This window comes from Tubulanus polymorphus, chromosome 5 (assembly GCF_964204645.1).
Source record: "Tubulanus polymorphus chromosome 5, tnTubPoly1.2, whole genome shotgun sequence".
In the NCBI taxonomy this organism is placed as follows: Eukaryota; Metazoa; Nemertea; class Palaeonemertea; order Tubulaniformes; family Tubulanidae; genus Tubulanus; species Tubulanus polymorphus.
In genome coordinates this window covers 9,130,593-9,153,518 of record NC_134029.1, presented here as the reverse complement: position 1 = coordinate 9,153,518, position 22,926 = coordinate 9,130,593, and the positions used below count along the sequence as shown (strand labels likewise).

Below are 22,926 nucleotides of genomic sequence, written 5' to 3'. Positions count from 1 at the left end.
TCTCATAGAATAATGAGAAATACTTTTGATGGTGAACAACATACATCGTCATTGTATTACTCACCTCTTTTGTAAAGAATTACCATTTTCGTCAGGATTCGGATTTTGAGGCGGAGTAAAAAGTGGCATGCTCTTGTTAGCAGGAACATCTTTTCCTACATCATTTGGACCTACAAGAAAAAGTTTCAAAGTTCTTTTTAGCCTTGAATATTGAATGAATCTACCGAATATTCCTGGAGCCAATTTCATAGAAACACAATACTGATAAATCTTCAATGAGATTTTCAAGTTGGCATCACCCTCCCACGACAGGGATTCGAACCTGATGGCATCGTTAAGACTCATTTATAAATCACTTATTAGATGATGTCAGAAATCCTGTTTTGGATGATTTCAGAAATCCTGTTTTATTTTAGCCCAGATTTTCCATCTAATAGTTATAGTTATACAGTTTATCCGAGAAATTTGCCTTAGGGATTACACAACGCGCAATCATCTGGTTGGTGCCCCAAGTTTTCGTGCAGCACACCTGAGCACCCGCTCTAGTGTGGCAGGGTTACGCGCCATGGCTGAGTCTAGCAATGCCATTTATTTAGATTTGAATCCCTGCCAGAGGAGGTAGGCTAAAAACGTATAAACGAATCATTTATCATTGTAAGGGACTACCAGAGATTTTGGGCAATTTTTAAGATAATTTACTGAAATTTTCACCTGTTTGAGAAACAGAACGGGCAGTTGACAGTGCCACAGCAGCAGATGATGGGGCAGTGGATGATAATGTAGCAGGCGATACTGTAGCAGATGATTCTATCACATGCGATTCTGTAGCAGATGATACTGTAGCAGGCCGTGATTTGGATTCTCGTTTTTGCTCATCATCGTCTTCATGCTCATTTTCATCATCCTGTATATGCTACACAATGAAATTAAAAAACAATTTAAGATGCTTAGGAAATTCTAAACATGGTATGGCACTGTATTTCAATAACTTATAATCATTTTTCCGAGAGATTTGCCTCAGCGATTATACAAGCTATGTCGCAACTTTCCGTGCGGCAAACCTGCACATCCTCTCTAGTGTGGCAGGGTTTTGTGCTGTGGCTGAGTCTAGCGATGCTATCAGGTTTGAATCCCTGCTGAGGAAGGATGGGTTCTGACAGAATTCCCTGATATTTCCCTGAGCGTTAACCAAAAATTCCTCGATTAAATCAGATATCTTCAGTAGGCACTGTTTCTCATCAAGACGCTCATCGTGTCACTCGTCACCAGCCAGAACAAAAATTCAAATACCGAATTTCAAGAAGAAAGAAAGTAAGAATTCCTTGATGTTCCCTACATGAATAATAAATCTAGAATTCCCTGATATTCCTGAACTGTAAGAACCCTGCTTAATGTTTTCATTTTATGTCTGAGTCTATGTGCCTGTGTAAGGCACCTACTGTTGGCTTGAAACACAGAAGTAACTTCTCATTTAGATAGTTATCAAAATATTTCAAACTGAAACACCCCATAAATTCAATATCATGGGCCTTCAAATGATTATTCAAAATTCTCACTGCGATAAGAAGCAGACCTACGTACTATTCATCTGTTTCATGCAGTAAATTACTGCATGAAACAGACGAATGCAAAGAAATCAATTCCCTCATCACAAAATAAGACAACCATTCTTGGCCTGAATAAGAAATAGAGCCACTATCAAAGAAGCTAAGTAGCTGAAAGACAGATACACAGACAGTACGAAAATAAGGGTCTCGTAACCGCAACCCGAGAACCAAAAAGTTCATTTTCATTTGTATGGAATTTTTTCTTATGATAAATGTTCGTCAAAACTGCCATCAGTCAACACTGTATCATCTGCCAAATTTTTCAGTCTCAATTACGGCGGATAATTGAGAGTTCAATGAACGCATCAGATCATTACCAACAACTGCGATTGTTGAGTTGGTGCGAGATGTAAATCTAACGATTCACTTGAAGAAGTATCGTCTGGAGCATGAGCCGTAGCAGCTTCTTCAACGTTTATACCCGATTCCTCGAGGAGACTCTGAAAACATTTGAATTTGTTCATAAGTACAAATCATTACTATCCAAAAGGATGAAATTAACAGAATTACGAAATCATTAAATTAACAATAACTAAATAAGAATATAGCTGGCAAAGCAGCAACAACAGGTTTTCTGCCTTGTTGGTTTAAATGCAGTACTACCCCGGTATGATGTGTACAAAGTTTCATCAAAATCAGACTTATCAGTTCATAAAATATGGCTATTCTGTAGGAGCACCACCTAGGGGTCAACACATGAACTAGATACATAAGGCAGATCAATATAATAATAATAATAGTTTATTTCCACAAGAAATTGTAACAAATTTTATATTTATAAAGGATGTTCCAATATCAGTGGTAGGTGCTCATTTAACCCATTAGCACTCAGGAATTGCACTATGTAGTGTCAATTACTCCTCAGAAAATTCAAGGCAAAATCCAAGTTCATCATGATACCGAATAACTCATTTGCTGTGTATTTCTATGCATTACAAGTTTGTGTTCTTTTGTCGTAAATGGTCAAGGCTTTCATATGATGTAAGATTTGATGAGGTGGGCAGCCAAAATCGTGTCCTTTTGGCCCTCCAAAATTCATCCAAACTTACTTGGATTTGAAGAGATGTGTCATGTTCAAACTCGAAAATACTCAAGAAATTGAAATAGGAGGATGTTGATTTCTGTTTGGTATTTCGAGGACTTAGGTGTGTAGGTTATCATAAGCTAATGGGTTCGATACCCACTATAACCGTTTTTGTGCAGCATACAAAAAAGTGCCGGGGCAGATTCGGGCGGCTTGAGGAATAATAGGCAGGGCGGATACGGGCGGCTTGAGTGCTAATGGGTTAAAGCAAGGCTGCTTGTCGGGTATGAGACACCTATCCCTCACACGCGGTCAAAACACATATATTCATCAATCATGCACACATTCACACATTCAAATTTACAAAAATTACAAATGGCGGGAAGGGGGTAAAATATAATCCCCTAATATATGAATTAAATTAACAGAATACATCAAATAGCATTATATGGGGTCGTTCATTTAGTATGTACGCATGTAGGGGAGGGGCCAAGGAAGCGAGCACTCCAAGACACAGGAAAAAATGACTGACCTTGTGCAAAGGGGGAGGGACCAAAATCCATGAAACAATGCGTACATACTAAATGAAGGTCCCTTAAAGAATTACGAAAGGAAGCCAGACTATGAGGTCAATATCTACTTAACGAAACAATTTTGAAGTTTGAACGTAGAGATTTCAATGTACGAGAATCTCTTAGAGTGATTTTGGGGCATTTTACCATCGATTCGGAATGAGGCGCAGAAATTGTAGATACTTTTGGTATGCTGCTCAAAACATGGATAATTTCGTTGCCGAGTATTATGCTGGTGATTACTTTTATTATGAAGGAAAAAATGTCGAATTCTACTAGGTAGCGTGTTACTATGGGCTACTAAGTACAACAAAGTACTTGACACAAAGTTTAGTCAAAATAGCTTTAAGTATGGTTTAAGAATATATTCACTTATATGTTCTCACAATGTGTTCTTTCACTATTGATGGTAGTTGTTATGAACTAAATATGCCAGAAAGCATGTTTTACATATGCATTATGTACCCATATACCAAGATTTGTGATCTATATAAAATCTAGGAGTCCATGCCCACTTCGTGAAATGCTTGACAATCTGAAAACTTCAATATTCAATGCCCCCTGATGAACAAATACAGTTATTTTAGAAAGTAGAAATTAAAAGCCATTTTACCTGTGACTCTGCTGGCTGTGACAGCGGATTAATAGAATTATCACCACTTCCAGACCATCCTAATGCCATTTGTTGCTGAAAATTTCAAAATCAGTGGTTTAAGAGGTTCGATATCTATACAGAGTGACTAATGCATAGGTAATTTTAAAAAACAAGTTGTGGGCTGGTAATTTCAATTTCAGATGGGGGAAATCTGTCGATTTCGGAGATGGAAACTTAGAATTTCATGGTTAGTATTAACCACTAGAAACAGAATTTCCGAATTCTAGAATAGTTTAGGAATTTTAGGAACGACGTACACGCACACGTACCGTTTCCCCTCATTAAATACAGCCCTTTGTACTCGCTGCACTGTTTCCCCTCATTAAATACAGGCCTTTATACTCACCGCTTCTGATCTAGGTTCCGATCTATTAGAAACATCATCTAAAATGTGCAATAAACAAAGATTTAAACTATGTCCACTTAGGAACTAGAGATATTCTAGACTAGGGGTCCAGGGACACCATGCCCACTTGGGAAGTGGTTCCAAATGCTCAACAATCTAACAATTTCAATATTCAACACCCCCTGGTGACCACAGAATCCAATGACCTTGAAACTCACCACAATCATAGAACATATCAGCAGCTACGATTTTGTAATTGATTGTGATAACAAAATATGCCTCGTTACCACTTTAATATGGAAATACTAAGTTATTCTACTATTCAACGCCCCCTGGTGACCATATTCAAAACCCAATGACCTTGAAACTCACCACAATCATAGAACATGTCATGGTTTACAACTTTGCAATTGATCATGGTAACAAAATATGCCTAGGTAACAATATAATAAGGAAATACTAAGTTATTCTACTATTCAACGCCCCCTGGTGACCATATAGAATAACTAATGGCCTTAAAACTTGCCACAATCATAGCTGATGTCATGAGCTACAACTTTGCAATTGATTGTGGTTACAAAATATGCATTGATACGAATATAATATAGAAATACTAAGATATTGCATTATTCAACGCTCCCTGGTGGCCATATAGAAAAACCAATGACCTTGAAACTCACCACAATCATAGAACACGTTATAAGCTACAACTTTCTAATTGTTTGTGGTAGCAAAATATGCTTAGGTATCAATATAATGTGGAAAAACTTTTTCCCACTTACGAATCAGTACTGCTGACACCAAGATGGCCGCCAATTGCGTCATAATTGGCTGATGAAAAATACATGTCTCAGGTATAAAACATCCCTTTCCAAAGAATACCCATCACAAATTGCAATGAGAAATGATAAACCAGTAGGAAGCTACAGGACTCAGAATTTGGGCAAAAATTAACATTTTTGGGCACTAAAAAGGTCATAGGACGGCCATCTTGAGTCCGATCGACCCAATTTTTGTTATGCTGATGGGCCCTGGGGGAATTCACATATATCGGAAAGATCAAGGTAATTGATCAAAGCGTCTTCAAAATTTCCCTCAAAAAGTTCAAAAATGTGTAAAAAGTGCTGATTTTGGCGAACAACAATGGCTGCCAGTCGGCCATCTTGAATCTGACAGGGCCAGTTTTTGGGCTGAAGATGTGTCTAGGGTAGATACATGTGTAACCCAAATATCAAGACATTACCTTGAAGCGTCTTCAAAACTTCCCAAAATAACTGGATTCCGTCTACGGACGGACGGACGCTACGACGAACGGACGGACGACGGACGAAAAGTGAACGCAATAGCCCGCTGGGACTAAAGTCCCAAGTGGGCTAAAAACGACTTAGAGACAATTTCAATATTCATTACCACCTGGTGAAGGGGTGAACGTGTAAAAAAACAAATTCCCCTTGAAACTGCCCACAATGATAAAATATGTCATGGACTATTACTTTAATACGTACATTTTGAAATATTAAGAGTACCAATAGAGATACCAATGGAAAAACTATGAAAATACAACATAACCTCCACAGTATTTTTGGATTATCAAATTTTAAATCTGCTTCTTAATACTGGGTTAGGACTATAATGCGATATAGCTGATATTGTTTCAGTCAGGTGAATTGCCAAAAATAACTAGCCCTATGGCCTATAATACGATAATGGGGTCGAGATGTCTAAATGTCTTACCATCGCATTCCATTGCATATTCTTGGAACATGTCATGTTGAGTTGACGCTAATTCTTCCAAACTTTGGATTTCCTCGCGAAAAGTGCTACCTTCAAGTTGGAATTGCCTGAAGTAAAAGTAATTGTTAACAGAAAAAAACCGACTTCGTAAGATTTCACAAAAATATACTTAACTTTGATATCGATGAACCCATTTGCAGTTTAAGATACCACATATCCTACTATACAGTATACTTAAAGCAAGCGCCGATACAAAGTGCTGCAAGAAGAGCCAGTAGGTTCTAATCTCCGCAGAGGGAGGATGGGTCTTTTCTTGGAATTGGCGCTTGATAAATAGCAGGATATGGGTATCTTGAACCGCAAATGGATTCATGGATATCAAAGGGGAGACATGTTAGTTCGAATTCCTACTGAGGGAGGATGGGAAAGACTTCCAAAACCTTTCCTGTCAAACCCTAAATAGGCCCTATGAAACCAACACATTAATTTGGACTGAATCTTGAGAATCTTAGTCAGGAATTTAATAATAACGTCATTTATAAAGCCCTTTAAAGAGTTCAAATGTGCTTTCCGAGAGTTCAATGGTATGCTGCATAGAACATAATTGTTTTGAGATGGGTCTTAAAGCTAAAGCATCGGGATAGTTCGTGAGAGTTCCAAAGTGAAGGTGCATGAACAGAGAACATTAATTTCTAGTTACGTACAATACTGTTTGATCAACATATTTCCTGTTATTTTGTGACTTACTCGGACGGTTGATCAGAATCACTAATCGCACTCAAAGAACTAACGGTACTACTCTCCAGACTGCTAATCGCCGGTACATGAAAACTACTGCTATTTCTCGCTGGACTTAGAAACTCGGCCGATTCTGAAATTCATTTCAAGCACAATTTTGTTAGGACCATACTCGAAAACATTGCTTCAATCAAACATGGAAAGAATTTTATAGCCGATTTATAGATTTGTTGTGGCAGCTGAGACAAACCGCCATCTTGTTCTTTATGGAACCTATTGTTTTTGTGATGCTAGGCCCTAAGGGATACTTAGCCTACATACCAAACCTCAAGAAAAGACCAAATATCAAAGTTTTGAAAACTTCCCAACAAACTAGATTCTGTCTTCAGACGGACAGACAGATGAACGAAAAATGAATGCAATAGCCCACTGTGACTTTAGGGCTTACAACCGCTCTATTTCGTTTAAGGCCTTGGCCTTATTTAGTTATCGCGACAAAGTTCATCTTGATCTGAGAAAAACTGTAGGACTAGTAGCCATTTTAAGCAAAAATTGATGCACCGATAGACAGACTAACTCCCTTATCAATCAGATCTGCTGACGTTTGGTCACAGTGTAGCTAAAAACATTTCATTTTAGGCCAAAAAAATTGATACCTTGTCTCTCATTTCTGCTGAGCTTAAAAAGTTGACCTGGCCATGTCCCTATATACCATGTACATTACTAGAAATCGTGATCATGCTAACAATAACAGACCTGGTAGCTATAGAAATGAATGGATTATAAATTTCATGGCAGTTTACAAAAGTGACCTAGCCATTTAGGAGAAACAAGGCGTCAATCTTTTAGCCTAAAAAGTTATGCAAGTTGATCAGATCCGAACTGAGAGGAGTCTACTGTAGGGACTATAACCTATACAAACTGACCTACTGACTCACTACTTTCAGAGGTTCTTTAAGCCAGTTGTAAAATGTAAAACAAGTCAATGGATGGAAAGATTTCACCAAGAATCTTTTTCAATGAAGGACGGTACGTACATACCCTGCTGCAATCTGGGATGACGATGACTTTCATCATCACTGACAATGGCAGTTGAGGCACCACTTATGCCTCCCATGCCCTCACTCTCAGCACTGGACACATCCCTGAAAAAATCGATTAGAAACTCTGTAGGAGTAGTACGTGTAATTACAGGGTTCCTAACAGCACTGCTGATTCAAATTCAATGCTATTTAATCCAATGCCACTTCAAAACCATTTTTGCTGCTTAATATGGCAATCTCTGTCGACCGAATTGATAGAATTAGAAATATACATCCTTCGCAGTAAGGATTCGAACTTGATAGCATTGTTGCGCACTCGGTCTAGTTTGACGGGACTTCATGCCGTGGCCAAGTCTATCGATGTCATAAAGTTTGAATCCCTGTCGTGGGATGAGAAATAGGCTACGTAGTTACAGACTCACAGGAAGACAGCAAGTTCTTTTCAAAGGCTCAAATTATTTTTTTTCGATACTATCTTAAGTCGCAAACTCGTACCTAGGATCACTGGCATGGTCCTGTAAGATCACTTCACTCGATTCGTGCTGACTGTCATCGCTGCTGCCACTGTATTGGCCGATGGTAACGGTCTCAGTTGATGGCATAACACCGTTTATCTCAGTGGAAATCCGTTGCGGCAGACTTAAAGTAGCCCTGAGGAAATATAGAAAATTTAAGATTAATGATGAGAGCCTAAAAAGAATTGATACCTTGTTTCTCAATTCTGCAGTGCTTTTAAGTTGACCCAGCCTTCGGCTATCTACCCTGTACATCTTTAAAATCACAATCAAGCTAACCATAACAGACCCGGCAGCTAGAGAAATGAACTGATTACAAATTTTATTGCGATTTACAAAATGACCCGGCCAATTAGAAGCGAGCTATTACTTTATCAGCTTGCCTTGGATCTCGCAGGACCAATCAATTCCTTCAGATGTAGTCCTACGCAAATTCGGAGGCATGGATCATTAATACGATGAATTGTTGTAGACCTAAGAAAATTTGTAAAATCCTATCTTCTCTTTCATAGTTATTCTATGTACAAATTTTATACATCATCTTTTCTAATATGTAAAAAAGATTTTTATATCTTCTACAATTTTCATATCACCCACGATTTTATGATGAATAAACACTGAATTGAATATTAGGGAATATCTAATGTGATTTGATTTAATAAGGCAGTTGATATTTTGTCAACACGGTACTATCCAAGTTTGTGCTATTTTGCCGATTACATGTACTGTTCGGCTAATTCGAGGAAAGAGTCGCCTCAGACAGAGTAAGAAGAGAAAATGAAGGATCCAGTCTCGAAATCACTAAATTTGGCGGAGGAAAGCCCTATACGTCGTGATGGCTGACTGAAACATTGTAGATCGAAATAAAAAAAATCAACGCTTCTTCTTGTATTCGAATAGGCCCTACGAGTGGCAAGTCAAAAGTTAATTTTGAATTTGTAATTAACTTTTGGTAGTAATAATGCCGAACTTTCGGCAGCTGACATTTTTGTCAATAATGCAGCATTATTCCTGTGCCTAATGCTACTTTTCCAATGGCTGTTCTGATTGGCTAATTGACTGCGCTGTGCACAAAGGTGCGCCAATTCTTCGAGGTTCTTGCAATCCGGCTGTAATTTTTCACTTCATAGGCACCTAGTAGGCCTACTCAACCTTAACCTAACCCTCTGCTCTGGACCCCAAAGGCGAAACCCTAATCTCTTCCCCCCTTAATGTTGAATCGCGCGAGAACAATACAATGTTCATATAAGATACGTATCTTGGCCGAAGTGGATATTTAACCGTATACGGCAAAGTATTTACTTCCGCTATTTTACCGTACATTATTACTATATATAAAAAAAATCATTATATTGGGTTTAGGGTTAGGGTTTCGATAGGGTTAGTGTCGAGAGGGTCAGAAGAGGGTCCAGAGGGTTCTGTTTTACCCCTAGGGATAGGATTAGGGTAAGGTGAGGTACTATAGATAGTTAAAACATTCGGTTGGTTTTCAGCGAGCCCGGTGGTCTACTAATGGTATGACGCTGCGCCGGGTTCGATTCTCGCTCTAGTCTATTTTCTTTAACCTTGTTCTCCACACTTTCCTTGAATTTTCTATGTCGCGCACCTCTGTGCCAATCAGCGATATGTACGGTAAAATAGCGGAAATAAATACTCAGCCGTATACCGTAAAATATCCACTGCCTATCTTGGCAAAATATCCACTTCAAACTTTTTTCGTATTGGGCGCGGGTTCCCGATTTGCAAATACCCCTCATTTTAGTTTCAAGATCATTTGCAACACAAACATAGGCGCCTCTCTATGAGGAAAGTACACAGGCGTTTAGAAGTGTCACGTCATAAATGGCAAAAAATCACAAAAGTCGGTTCAAAGACATACACTGAAAGCGGCCTAGCGAGATCGACAGCTGAATAGCAAAGTTTTCGACGTTTTCTTGCTGATTATCGGATTATCGGATTACGCGGTTGAGATATACTGAAACTACCGGAGATTGCGGCGCGTCGGACAAGAGTTCCGTAACAGATCCAAATCAATTCGCTTTATTGACACTTATTTTGCACAAGACAAATCAGCAGATACATACGCATTTATCATTTTAAGGCATACAAGTGAGAATTCATAGATACAATACGTCAAAGATAGTATTGGAAGTGAGAATTATTAAAGAATTACAGAGAATTGTAGTTTTATCTTAAGATTGGCATAGCCCTATGCTCTCAGAGGCATCGAAAGTCTTTAACGGCAGGTTAGTCGCACATGTCCATATGCCGGCATGCTGAGGATCATTCTATGGGAAATGCCATATTGTCTCGTATAAAATAGGATCGCCGTGAATTTTAGCTGTTTATGGTCTCTGATCAACATCAGACGGTTCACTTTTAAGACGGGTATTTATTTAAGAACCAGCTGATATTATTTTACTCGTGAAATAGGCTGGGAATTCGGATCAATCGACCCCAATTCATTCAATTCAAATCGACGATCAGATGTCAGATGATGAATGAATCATGAATCCAATGAATGGGTCTCCCTCCTCCCTTCTTCATTCGATCTGCGCTCCTGGACCTGGCTCTGGACCCTACCTACTTCACAAATTATGATATATTATAATTAGCTGATGGGTTTACATGCACAGTAGAGGGCTGATTAAGGAAGGTCGGCTCAATATCGAAGATTCGCAACAGTACTGGTAGTGTCGTCCTACCTCTCTATTGCTAGACTACACTGACACTGTCTTGTAAGACTATACTGTCATTGGGTCTGAAACGCGGTCATACATCTGAAACACGGAAACTTTTGAAACGGAATTTTTAGGGATGACGGTCCCTCAAAGTTTTTGGGGCGTGTTCAGGAATCTGCCACTGCTCTAACTTCAGTTAGCCTAAAGCTTGTTGTGTTTTCGGTTCTTAATAGACGGCAAACAACATTGATTAAAGATTATTAAAGATGGTTGGCGGTATAAAAAAACGTTTTTTCTTTGAGTTCGAATAGGGCTGTTCTAGGATTTCGTTGGCGTTATGGTGGAGGGTGAGAGGTGGTATATCGAGAGCTATTTACATACATATAGATAATACTCTCAAGATTAGAATGTTTTCTAGTTCATTTTCACTAAAGGATGATTATGTGAGGGGTTTGATGATGAAGCAAAAAGTGTCAGTGTTTATAATCAGGACCCATAAACCAGCATCAAACAACTGGCCGGTTCGATGCATCTTCAAATTCCAAGATCTGTCTAATTCTGTATGGTATTTACTCAATTCTAGCCTCGTGTTCTGAATGGCCCCTAATTTATCTATTGGTTTTCTGAAAATAGTCCCTGGCTCGTATTGCACCATATGACAAAATAACCAGTTTCGTTTAAAATGCGTTTAGATCTTAGTTATTCTGTGCATTTCAGGAGTACTGACCTTGAAAGATGTCTGGTGATAAATTGACGCGTATTGCCATCGTAAACAATGACCGATGCAAGCCGAAAAGATGTCGTCAGGAATGTAAAAGGGCATGTCCTGTTGTTAGATTGGGTATGTATATGATCTAGTATGCGTTGGACCAAGGCCTTTGATGTAAATGGTCTCGATATTTGGTTCATGTTTGTATCTACCTTTGGACACATCTTCAGCCCAAAAATGACTCAATCCTTGTCAAGATGGCCGACTTGTGGCCAAGATTTGTTCCGCCAAAATCAGCCCTTAAGCACATTATTAGAAGTTTCATATGTATGTATGTATATATATATATATATATATATATATATATATATATATATATATATATATATATATATATATATATATATATATATATATATTATACGTAGTATCTTTACTGCCATGGATATAGTTTCGTAATGCTGTATCGATATAGAACTGATAATCCAATAAAAAGTTGTCTGTAATGCGTCATTTGCCTATATTCATGATACTAGCTATGAACATCATAGCCTGTTGTACCTAAGGTCCCAAAATCGTAATGAATTATGGAAAGTTTTGAGGCACACGAAGGGCTAACCATATCAGTGAATTGTCTATATCGGTTTTACTCAGCAATGAAGTGTTATCCCCATCACTATCCTCTCAGGTGCTCGTGTACTAATACATTCGTAAGTAGCTCATAGATGCTGCGCAGTTCGTGGTTTACGCCGACAGGGAGAGTATCGATAAGGTGGTCTCTGCTGTGTAAGTCATTCACTAGCCCGGATTTTATTTCTTGAAAGTGCTGCGAGTGAAGGATTTTCTTCATGCAATGAAAATTACCAGTAAGGCCAGCCAGTATCACATATCAGGCCATTCAATGCTGTATTCTCGGGGAATACCCCGAGTGAGTTAAAGTACATGTAATAGTAGACTAGAGATAGCAGTGCTGTATACACACAGCGAGACAAGAGGCTTTGTCCTGCCTCGTATAAACACAGGCCGACTCAGATTGACTGAAGAAAGATAAACTGTTCGGCGCGCGGTACTAGAAAAAAAAGATATAATGAGATACGCAGGGTTTCCGTGATCGTTAAAAAATGTCCGTTCCCTTTATTTATGAAAAAATTGTACAAGGGTATCTATGCAAGTCGAGCACATCAGGCGTCAAGCCCAAGGCAAAGGGGAAAGTTTGAGGATTTTTAGAGCCACTTAAAGCGCATTCCTATGTTACCATGTGGTCTTTGGTTAATAAAAATTACCACTAGTAGTAGTGCCTGTCACATGAACTTCATTCATTCATTGAAGCATCATGCGCATAGAGAACACAGTTTCATTGGTTAACGCGTGGACCATACCATTATGAGAAATAGGGTGGGTAGGATGTCTGGGACGATTACACTATGCTTTTTAGGGAATGTAGATCCACGCATTTTATTATTGAAAAAGATCGTTATATTGAAAGAAACTAAAATAAGAACACTTTAATGTCTTGAGAAAAAAAATAATCAGTTTATTATCACATCACAATGCCTCGAAGAATTTTTCAGGACTAGGGGAAAATAGGACCACTTTTGTCTGGGGGAAAATGTCCATAATGGTTAAAAGTAACCCTGGAAACCCATGAATTGCTTTCACTAAAACTGATATCTCCTCATGCACTGTCTTCGACCACATGGACCTTATGGTCCTCTTGTTCCACATTATATTGATACCTAAGCATTGTGTTAGATATATTGTGTTGTAGTTCATGACATGTTCTATGTTTGTGGAGAATTTCAAGGTCATTGGGTTTTGCATATGGTCACCAGGGGGCGTTGAATAGTAAAGTAACTTTGTATATCCATATTAAATTGGTAACGAGACATATTTTGTTTTCACAATCAATAACAAAATCGTAGCTGCAGACATGTTCTATGATTTCTGGTTTCAAGGTCATTGGTTTTTGGTATATTGTCACCAGGAGGCGTTGAATATTGAAATTATTATAGATTGATGAGCATTTAAAACCACTTCCCCTAGTTCTATATGGAAGGTATTTCTAGGTCTGAACTATTAGAAAATTGATTTAGTGCCTATTCTATGTCTTTACTATCTGAGTGGAGCACTGCATTTCAGACCTCTTCCCGTGTGGGCATTGTGTCCCTGGATCCTAAGTTAATCCAGAAAACATTTTATGGCGTTTCAACTGAATCTTATCCAGTAATATGCTGATAAATGAAAATTTCTTCAATTTCAGGAAAATTGTGCATCGAAGTGATGCCAACCTCGAAACTAGCATTTATATCGGAAGAGCTTTGTATTGGTTGTGGTATTTGTGTGAAGGTCAGTACCATTGATTTGTATTCGTTATTATGAGAGACCCTGTGCCATCAGCTAATCTACCCAGCAGGCGTGTGTGACAATAGGACCTATGCAAACGGTCTAGTGCAACCAGTCTTCATTGAAAATGGAGAATATGATGCGTTAACAAGGCTCAAACAAACATGGCTGTTGAACAATATTGGTGATTATTTTCGACGTTGGCTGTACCAGCTATCGTGTCAGTTCGATATCCCTGACATTGATTTTAATGTCGTATTTCTGATCCCCTACATTTCGAATATGTAATGTTTGGCGAAGCAGAAAACCTGTTATCTCTGCTTTGCTGCTGTATTTATCATTTTAACTTGTTGTGTGACTGTTGCATTTCAATCATCCTTGCATCACATGTTTCATTTTCTTGCAGAAATGTCCATTTGACGCTGTAACAATTATCAATTTACCGAAGAATTTAGAAAAAGACACAACGCATAGATATAGCGCTAATTCGTTTAAACTGCACAGGTATTAAATCATTTTTACTGTATTTTTACTATATTGTCATTGTTCTGTATGTTGAAATTGTCAGATTGTTGAGCATTTCAGACCACTTCGCAAGTGGGTACGGTGTCCCTGGACAATATTTTTTTTATTACAGACTTCCAACACCGCGCCCTGGTGAGGTGCTAGGTTTAGTAGGCACTAACGGTATAGGAAAATCGACAGCATTGAAGATTTTAGCTGGTAAATTGAAACCGAACCTAGGAAAATTTGATGTAAGTGAGGTCATTTTGTTGATCGGGACTACTCGGCAACGATCCATTAATGTTATTAGAACCGACATTTTCGTAAATGTGAATGAATCCTTTTAAGTATGCTATAGTGGTAGTCCAAAATACTGTGTTACTTATACGATATAGTAGTCAAACTGTCATCGCATTCTGGGTCATATTGGCGTTTTATCCTTAAAAACAACCTAAATTTGCTTAGTAAACTTTTTTAACATTCAATATTTATTTCACGAAGAAAAAAGATCGAAAAATCGAATGCGTCTTACAATCGTCATGCAGACATTATAGCAATACGTAAATTGAATTGAAAATACAAATTCTGGTTCGATTCAAAAGAAGACATGACTTAAGTTACGATTTGATAACTTGATTGAGGATGAATCTGTCTCCTTTTCGTTGGTAGCGGAATTTAGTTACAGTTGTCTATCCCTTTTGCAGGAACCACCCACTTGGCAAGATATCCTCTTACATTTTCGTGGATCCGAACTTCAGAATTACTTCACAAAAATATTAGAAGATGACTTAACAGCAATTATCAAGCCGCAATATGTTGATCAGATCCCGAAGGCCGTTAAAGTACGTTTGTATGAACGCTATATGCTGAGGTTAATGTGGAGTTTCATATTTGTATTATTTCACCATTCATCATGATGATTGTTGCATTCATTTGCAGGGTTCAGTTCAGCAGTTACTGGATCGTAAAAATCAAAGAAACAACATGCAGGAAATCAAGGATCAATTCGGTAAAAATGCGTTCCCTATTCTTACAAAAATCTATTTTAAGAGTACTGTTGAACCTTGTTATAATGACCTTGGATATAATGGTGTATCTGTTATTACAAAGCCAGAATTTTGCCCAGTTAGGACAATTGTTAGTTATTTCATACTGGACATCACAAAATTGAACGTTTGATCTGTTGTAAGGTGGTTCCACTGCAAGCAATAATTCGCAGCCGTCAGTAGCAAGTTCCGTAGTTCTCAGAACGCTGCTTGTTTGAGACACTGCACTTGAGAGTCCTATAACTATTAATGTTCAATCTAGAAATTGATTTTCATATCCATGCCGATTTGACATAGACATGCAGACATTGTCAAGTTTCTCAGTCATGTGAACTTACCTCAATGCATGCTTTGTTGTTACAGATTTGAATCATGTGAAAGAGCGAAATGTTGAAGATTTGTCTGGTGGTGAATTACAGCGGTTCGCGTGCGCTGTCGTGTGTATCCAAAATGCTGATATGTAAGTTTCTGACCGAGTTGCTAAACATATAACAACTACACATTTGATGCTGTTGTAATGAAGCATCTGTTCAAAAGATTACTGGTAATGCAGGTATTAATCTGCAGACATACACCATTTTTAGTGCAAAGGCTTGACAATCGTTTTTAAAAAGTTTGGATATTCGCATTTGAGATGGCTGACTGGTGGCCATATTTGATTCTAACACTCTGCCATACAGGGTACAGTTCTTGAAGGAGAGCCTTCATAGTTATGTGTGTATGAATTTCTTACACACGTAACCATGAAGGCATTTAGCCTTTCAAGGAGTAAGCTATGCTGCTTATGATACTTGTTAATTTTGGACAACCTTGAAGTGCCGTATATCCTTTACTTTCATAAAATGGGTTATGGTACAAAAGTTACAATCCCTCAAGTATCAATTTCAGTTGTTTGCATGTAAAACGGCATCCTATTGGCCATATTGTAACCTGAAAAAAAGGTGCGATTCCTGTCCTACGCTATGTGATGCAGCTCTTAAAGTACGCAGCCTTCATATTTTTATACACACCCAATGTAAAAGCTACTCAACTGATTAGGAAACTGCTATTTATTGATTCTTGTTCAAAAACTACTTTACTGATGTGAAAACTACTAATAATTAGTCTTCAAAAAAATACTATTTTAGGAGAAAGGCCACTATCAAAGCTACTCCAATTTCTTTTTACGTATGTCTGCAGGTGATTTGTAATGTATCGAATGTGTGAAGGGAGTTGAAGGGTCCAAGCCTGCATGAAATGTAAATTGATCGTCATTAAGGTTTATGAGTACGGTATATTTTTCAGATTCATGTTTGATGAGCCGTCGAGTTATTTGGACGTGAAACAGCGATTAAAAGCTGCCTTAGCGATCAGAAAATTAGTGGAAGAGCAACATAAATACATCATCGTCGTTGAGCACGATCTTTCAGTACTGGACTATCTGTCTGACTTCATCTGTTGTCTATATGGTTCTCCTGGTGCTTACGGTGTCGTTACTATGCCTTTCACTGTACGAGAAGGTATGGAAATTTTGTTCTTGCCTATTTACGATTGATCTTGCTTCGATTTTATGGATCAGCCTATATATAATAAGGCTTACAAGATACATATTAGTGCAGTTCCTTTATTGTTTTCAAACGTCCTCAGTCAATATTTCTTGTAACCTGAAAATATTAGTAGAAAACTACCCGGTATATTCGGCAAGGCAGGTCAATATCTTAGTGGTAAAATCAGGGGTTGAAATAAATTTGACTTATGTGGCCATTTTTAGCCCACTTGGGACTTAAGTCCCAGCGGGCTATTGCGTTCACTTTTCGTCCGTCGTCCGTCCGTAGACGGAATCCAGTTATTTTGGGAAGTTTTGAAGACGCTTAAAGGTAACGTCTTGATATTTGGGTTACACATGTATCTACCCTAGACCCATCTTCAGCCCAAAAACTGGCCCTATCAGAATCAAGATGGCCGACTGGCAGCCATTGTTGTTCGCCAAAATCAGCACTTTTTGCACATTTTTGAACTTTTTGAGGGAAATTTTGAAGACGCTGTGATCAATTAGCTTGATCTTTCGGATATATGTGAATCCCCCCAGGGCCCATCAGCATAATAAAAATTAGCTCAATCAGACTCAAGATGGCTGTCCTATGACCTTTTCAGTGCTCAAAAATGTTAATTTTGGCCCGAATCCTGAGTCCTGTAGCTTCCTACTGGTTTGCCATTTCTCATTGCAATTTGTGATGGGTATTCTTTGGAAAGGGATGTTTTATACCTGAGACAGGTATTTTTCATCAGCCAATTATGACGCAATTGGCGGCCATCTTGGTGTCACCAGTACTCATTCGTAAGTGGGAAAAAGTTTTTCGCGTATTTTGCTACCACAATCAATTAGAAAGTTGTAGCTCATAATGTGTTCTATGATTGTGGTGAGTTTCAAGGTTATTGGATTTCGTATATGGCCACCAGGGGGCGTTGAATAATACAATATCTTCGCATTTCTTTATTATATTCGTACCTATGCATATTTTGTAACCACAATCAATTGGAAAGTTGTAGCTCATGACATCATCTATGATTGTTGCGAGTTTTAAGGACATTAGTTTTTCTATATGGTCACCAGGGGGCGTTGAATAGTAGAATAACTTAGTATTTCCTTATTATATTGGTACCTAGGCATATTTTGTTACCATGATCAATTGCAAAGTTGTAGTTCATGACATGTTCTATGATTGTGGTGAGTTTTGAGGTCATTGGGTTTTGAATATGGTCACCAGGGGGCGTTGAATAGTAGAATAACTTAGTATTTCCATATTGAATTGGTAACGAGGCATATTTTGTTATCACAATCAATTACAAAATCGTAGCTGCTGACATGTTCTATGATTGTGGTGAGTTTCAAGGTCATTGGTTTTTGTATATGGTCACCAGGGGGCGTTGAATATTGAAATTGTTAGATTTTTGAACATTTGGAACCACTTCCCAAGTGGGCATGGTGTCCCTGGACCCCTAGTTACAGTAATCTTGGATTTGGATATTTTGTCGAAGAAGATTTTCAAAGTTGAATGCAATACACCGGTCTATATATGTTTTCCATATTTCTAGGCATCAACATATTCTTGGATGGTTTTGTGCCCACAGAGAACTTGCGATTCCGAGAAACATCACTCGTGTTCAAAGTGTCGGAGACGGCCACCGAAGAGGAAATTCAAAGAAAATTCCACAACAGCTATCCGAACATGAAAAAGAAGTACAGTACGTATTCTATCGGGATATGAATTAGAAGCTTTTAGGTTAGAGCACGAGGTAGTCCTACAAAAACTAACACATATTCCACCAGATAATATAAGGGCCATTTTTCGGGCAAAGGAAAATGTATTTGTGACTGCTATGCCCAATAAGCCTAAGGGCCTCTGTCAAAATGTGTGTGTGTGTGTGCTCCTAGAGTTTGTATGAGTCTTGTGATGACATACTATAAGTATGATATGTCTTATTTTAGCTCTCCATTACTTTGAAGTTTCAGGGGGAATAATACTAAAATTTTTAACTCATTTTCATGCCCAATTGTTGTTTCTTTTGTCAAAATGGCAAAGGTACTACATGAAATATTCTGTCCTACCATGAAATATTTCATTTGTGCCAAGTTGCCATGAAAATCTCGGCATGCGCACTGGCTTTTCAGTTACTTGTTCTGTACCCGATGTTTTTGCATTTTGTTCAAGATTTCTGTAGGCTTTTTAACGGTTGCTATTTATTTCATTCTTTCGTAGAGAACTTTCTGCTTACTGTGGAGAAAGGCGAGTTCACGGATTCTGAAATTATTGTTATGCTTGGAGAAAACGGTACTGGAAAAACAACCTTTATACGAATGATGGCTGGTTTACTGACGCCAGATGAAGGAGGTATTATATAGAGATTATTGCTGCTATTACAGGGTTCTTCATACTGCCGGTACTCTGCAATTCCTTAAAAACTCCTCTTAATCAACGTATTATTGCCAAAAACCTTGAATCTCCCCTAATTTTGAGAAGTAACGTCTTAAATTCTTAAACTTCTTAAATTTTGAGTAAGTCTAAAACAAACTTTCTGTGACAATGCAGGGGGTTGCCGTTCTGGGTGGGATTCGTAGTTCAATGATTCGTTACTTATAATTGTCGGAACATAACCAATTAGAGCACAAATATCAGTTGTTCATTAAAAACATTTTCTGTTATCTTTACTCAGGCCCGTGCCCGGAGCTTTTCATCAGTTATAAGCCGCAGAAGATCAGTCCGAAATCGCAAGGAACAGTTCAGATGCTGCTGCATTCGAAAATTCGAGAGGCCATCATTGATCCTCAGTTCAATACAGATGTAGTGAAACCGTTACAACTCGAAATGCTCATGGATCAAGAGGTAAGCTGATAGTAGTTAGTTTAGTTCAGTTTTTACACGATAATAGAAAAATGTACAAGCATATCATTTTATTGCCCAGATGATGTCAGGGGGATATTATTGTTTTGGATTTTGCCCTTTACCTGTGAAAGATCTATCTATACCAGTATAAGATATACATCTATATATAGAATCTTCCTGATTTGAATCAATTGGGACTAGTGAAACATAAATATAATATTGTTTTGTTTCATATAGGTTCAAAATTTGTCTGGTGGTGAGTTACAGCGAGTTGCTATATGTTTGTGTCTGGGTAAACCTGCTAAAGTCTATTTGATTGATGAACCGTCTGCCTATCTGGACTCTGAACAGCGTCTGCATGCCGCTAAAGTTATCAAAAGGTATGTTTATCACATGGGCTACTTGGATACATCATGAACAAACACATTGGGTTATTACAAATAAACAAACGTTATTGGGGCAACTTGTTTGAGATTAGGTGATACCATTACCATTCGACATTCAACACATTTTTGATACCTAAGACGTTTCACCTCAATCAGCTGCTGTTTTTTCTCCTGGCAAGCGGGTAATTTGGCCCCACCGGGAGAAGAACGGAATTACCATAAGACTATCAAATCAAAGGCTTTATAGAGACTTCTCTACATTATCTCGGAACTTCCCGATTGGCATAAAGAAATGCGCTACTCTCTAGGTACAGTTTCATATACAGAGTAACAAAAGTTATCCCTAGGGGTAAACTCAGTTCAGTGACAACTTCCATAGTAACTCTGAGAAACCATGCTTTTAACTGACAAATTTCAAAATTTTCCCTGGTATTATTTTGCTTCCACAACTATGAAACCCAGCCCAGAAGTTTTATGACATTTACCTCAAATTTAATAAGGAGGTTGTTTGACAACTTTCTCGTGTAACCGGACTTCGGACACAATTTAAAAAAAAGTCTAGTAGTGCCATGTTATTGACATTTCATTTGTTTCATACAGATTTATTCTGCACGCGAAGAAAACAGCGTTCGTAGTAGAGCACGATTTCATCATGGCCACATATTTAGCCGATAGAGTAATCGTATTTGAAGGTATCCCATCAATCGATACAGTCGCTAATAGGTACGTTTGTATTTGTACATGGTTTTGGTATACTGTTTTGTTTCATCTGGCACTGGTTTTATAGGAAACTCACTCCTAGGAACATATAAAGATTATTCAGTTATTTCCCTGACCAACTCAGAGATTTTATGCTGTTCCTATCCATATTTCGTTTACCAGTTAACTTATGGAATTTTGCTTATTCAATTTTTACCATTCTTTCACTAAACAGCATGCAGGGCATTATTGGCGGGTTCAAAGTTTCTTTTTTCCCAACTAAGGGGATTGAGACCTGAGAAGAACCTTAGAAGAACCTTTGACAATAAACTTAGTTCACTAAGGATTTCGAACCCTGGGGCTGGCTACACTGTCAACTTAGATTTAAGGCCATCTTAAGCCAATCTAACAACTAAAGGCTAGCCTTAAGATTTAAGACCCATTTTGGACATAAGTCAAGACTGTGCAACTCGGCCCAGACTTGTTGCCACCAGCGACTGACGGCTGAAACCATTTATTCAATTATTCATAATTCATTATGAGAGGTATGGTTTGTAATCGCGTGTAGAATTATCTCACTGTTTTTACTGTTCGTTTTGCAGTCCGCAATCTCTTCTGGTTGGAATGAATAAATTCTTAGAATCGTTGAATATAACATTCAGAAGAGATCCTCACAACTTCAGACCTAGGATAAACAAGATGAATTCTGTCAAGGTAGATTTTTGTATTATTTTTTTGCCCAAATAAATGATTCACCAAAGGAGTGGCTATGCACGTGTCAGAATAGCAGTGTATATTATAAGCTGCATTCATTCTACATTGTTAAGAAGTAAAACTCATTAAAAAGTAGAAATCATAGATCTCCTGACCGTTAAGATTCAGCCAAATTACGGTCAACCCTGATATACCGCCAGTGTTCTCCATATGCTGGAATTTTAAAGGGGCTGCATTAATTGTTAAGTGTATGACATCGCGGCAGCCTGAAGTAGAAAGGCTTACGATCTCCCAAAAAATACAATTAAGCTAAGATTTTGTATGATCTTCTATTTTTCACATTAGCTCAATGTAAGCAATTATCAGCATTGATATAATATTGACATCCACCTCTGGCCGGGGCAGCAGATATTTTATAAGGGGTGACTGATATTCAGAGGGGTGGATGTAAAAATGAACAAAGGGGTGGTGACCTGTTGTCATATCAGAGTTAGGATTTTGGCGGTATATAGTATGGCAGTAAATCGGGGTACATTTTTACTAATTCTTTGACAAAAGACTGGTGTTATGTTCTCCTTGCATTAGACAGGAGTGGCGGTTTATTTAGCGGACTGTGTATTGGGGTTGACCACTGTTGAAGACAATGCATTTATAGTTTGCAAACGCATGAGGGCATTTAATGGATCTTTATTTTGCCAATGAATTATTTTGCAGGACGCTGAACAGAAAAAAAGTGGTAACTACTTTTTCTTAGAAGATTGAAGCCATTCGAGTTGTGATTCATCCTGATATTGCCAATCGTGTTAGGTATGAGATATTATTCTAGTAAAATAAGATATTATTTTCCTGAGCAGCAGGATTTTAAAAGATTTTTAGACATCGTAGTGGATTTCAATTGATTTGAATTAACACAAAACAAGTTTTGTTGTTTTATTAATTATATATGTTTTTTTTTCTTTTCAGGCCCTGTGTCCTTTTTGCCACTCTACGGATGATACAGTAGTCATGGTGATAGTTATGATGGAAACACCCAAAATGTATCGTTTATTGTAAATCGCTCTTCTAAATTGGCTTAAGACCTGTCTTAACTAAACTGGGTTTTACTGAGGTGGTCCTGACTGGAATGAACCGCTGGAATTGATTTAAGAAATAAAAATAGATGTCAAGTTTTTCAAACATTTGTGTGATGCTTCGGTGTTACTTTTTGTAACTGGGACACGGAGAATGTTAATGGTGGAATAAATAT

The 22,926-nt window shown here is 38.0% G+C and overlaps 2 protein-coding genes across 9 annotated transcripts in view; one reads left to right on the top strand and one right to left on the bottom strand.

The window, feature by feature from the left end:
• The window catches only part of LOC141904920 (uncharacterized), a 23,466-nt gene extending 13,256 nt beyond the window's left edge, over positions 1-10,210 (bottom strand). For 4 of the 7 annotated variants that reach the window (XM_074793536.1, XM_074793537.1, XM_074793538.1 and 1 more), the window contains exons 1-10: positions 8,605-8,701; positions 8,215-8,370; positions 7,718-7,821; positions 6,686-6,809; positions 5,939-6,045; positions 4,205-4,242; positions 3,817-3,891; positions 1,925-2,047; positions 712-913; positions 65-170 (exon numbers count right to left, since the gene is read on the bottom strand). In XM_074793536.1, the coding sequence (XP_074649637.1) occupies positions 65-170; positions 712-913; positions 1,925-2,047; positions 3,817-3,891; positions 4,205-4,242; positions 5,939-6,045; positions 6,686-6,809; positions 7,718-7,821; positions 8,215-8,370; positions 8,605-8,678 (1,109 nt within the window). In that variant the 5' untranslated portion in view covers positions 8,679-8,701. Of the gene's footprint in view, positions 1-64; positions 171-711; positions 914-1,924; positions 2,048-3,816; positions 3,892-4,204; positions 4,243-5,938; positions 6,046-6,685; positions 6,810-7,713; positions 7,822-8,214; positions 8,371-8,604; positions 8,702-10,113 lie in introns of those variants that run through there. The other 3 variants (XM_074793540.1, XM_074793542.1, XM_074793541.1) reach the window with 3 other exon arrangements.
• On the top strand, positions 10,032-22,926 carry LOC141904922 (ATP-binding cassette sub-family E member 1-like). Of its 2 annotated transcripts, none has more exons than XM_074793544.1 (17): positions 10,032-10,343; positions 11,633-11,756; positions 13,885-13,970; positions 14,374-14,471; positions 14,605-14,722; positions 15,176-15,313; positions 15,411-15,480; positions 15,881-15,977; positions 16,802-17,016; positions 18,593-18,742; positions 19,258-19,389; positions 19,712-19,881; positions 20,119-20,261; positions 20,868-20,990; positions 21,569-21,680; positions 22,395-22,487; positions 22,644-22,926. In XM_074793544.1, the coding sequence occupies exons 2-16, from the start codon at positions 11,651-11,653 to the stop codon at positions 22,440-22,442; spliced, it is 1,806 nt and encodes a 601-aa protein (XP_074649645.1). In that variant the 5' UTR covers positions 10,032-10,343; positions 11,633-11,650; the 3' UTR covers positions 22,443-22,487; positions 22,644-22,926. The 2 variants fall into 2 exon arrangements, with proteins under 2 accessions (XP_074649645.1, XP_074649644.1); XM_074793543.1 differs by lacking the exon at positions 10,032-10,343 and adding an exon at positions 10,393-10,622.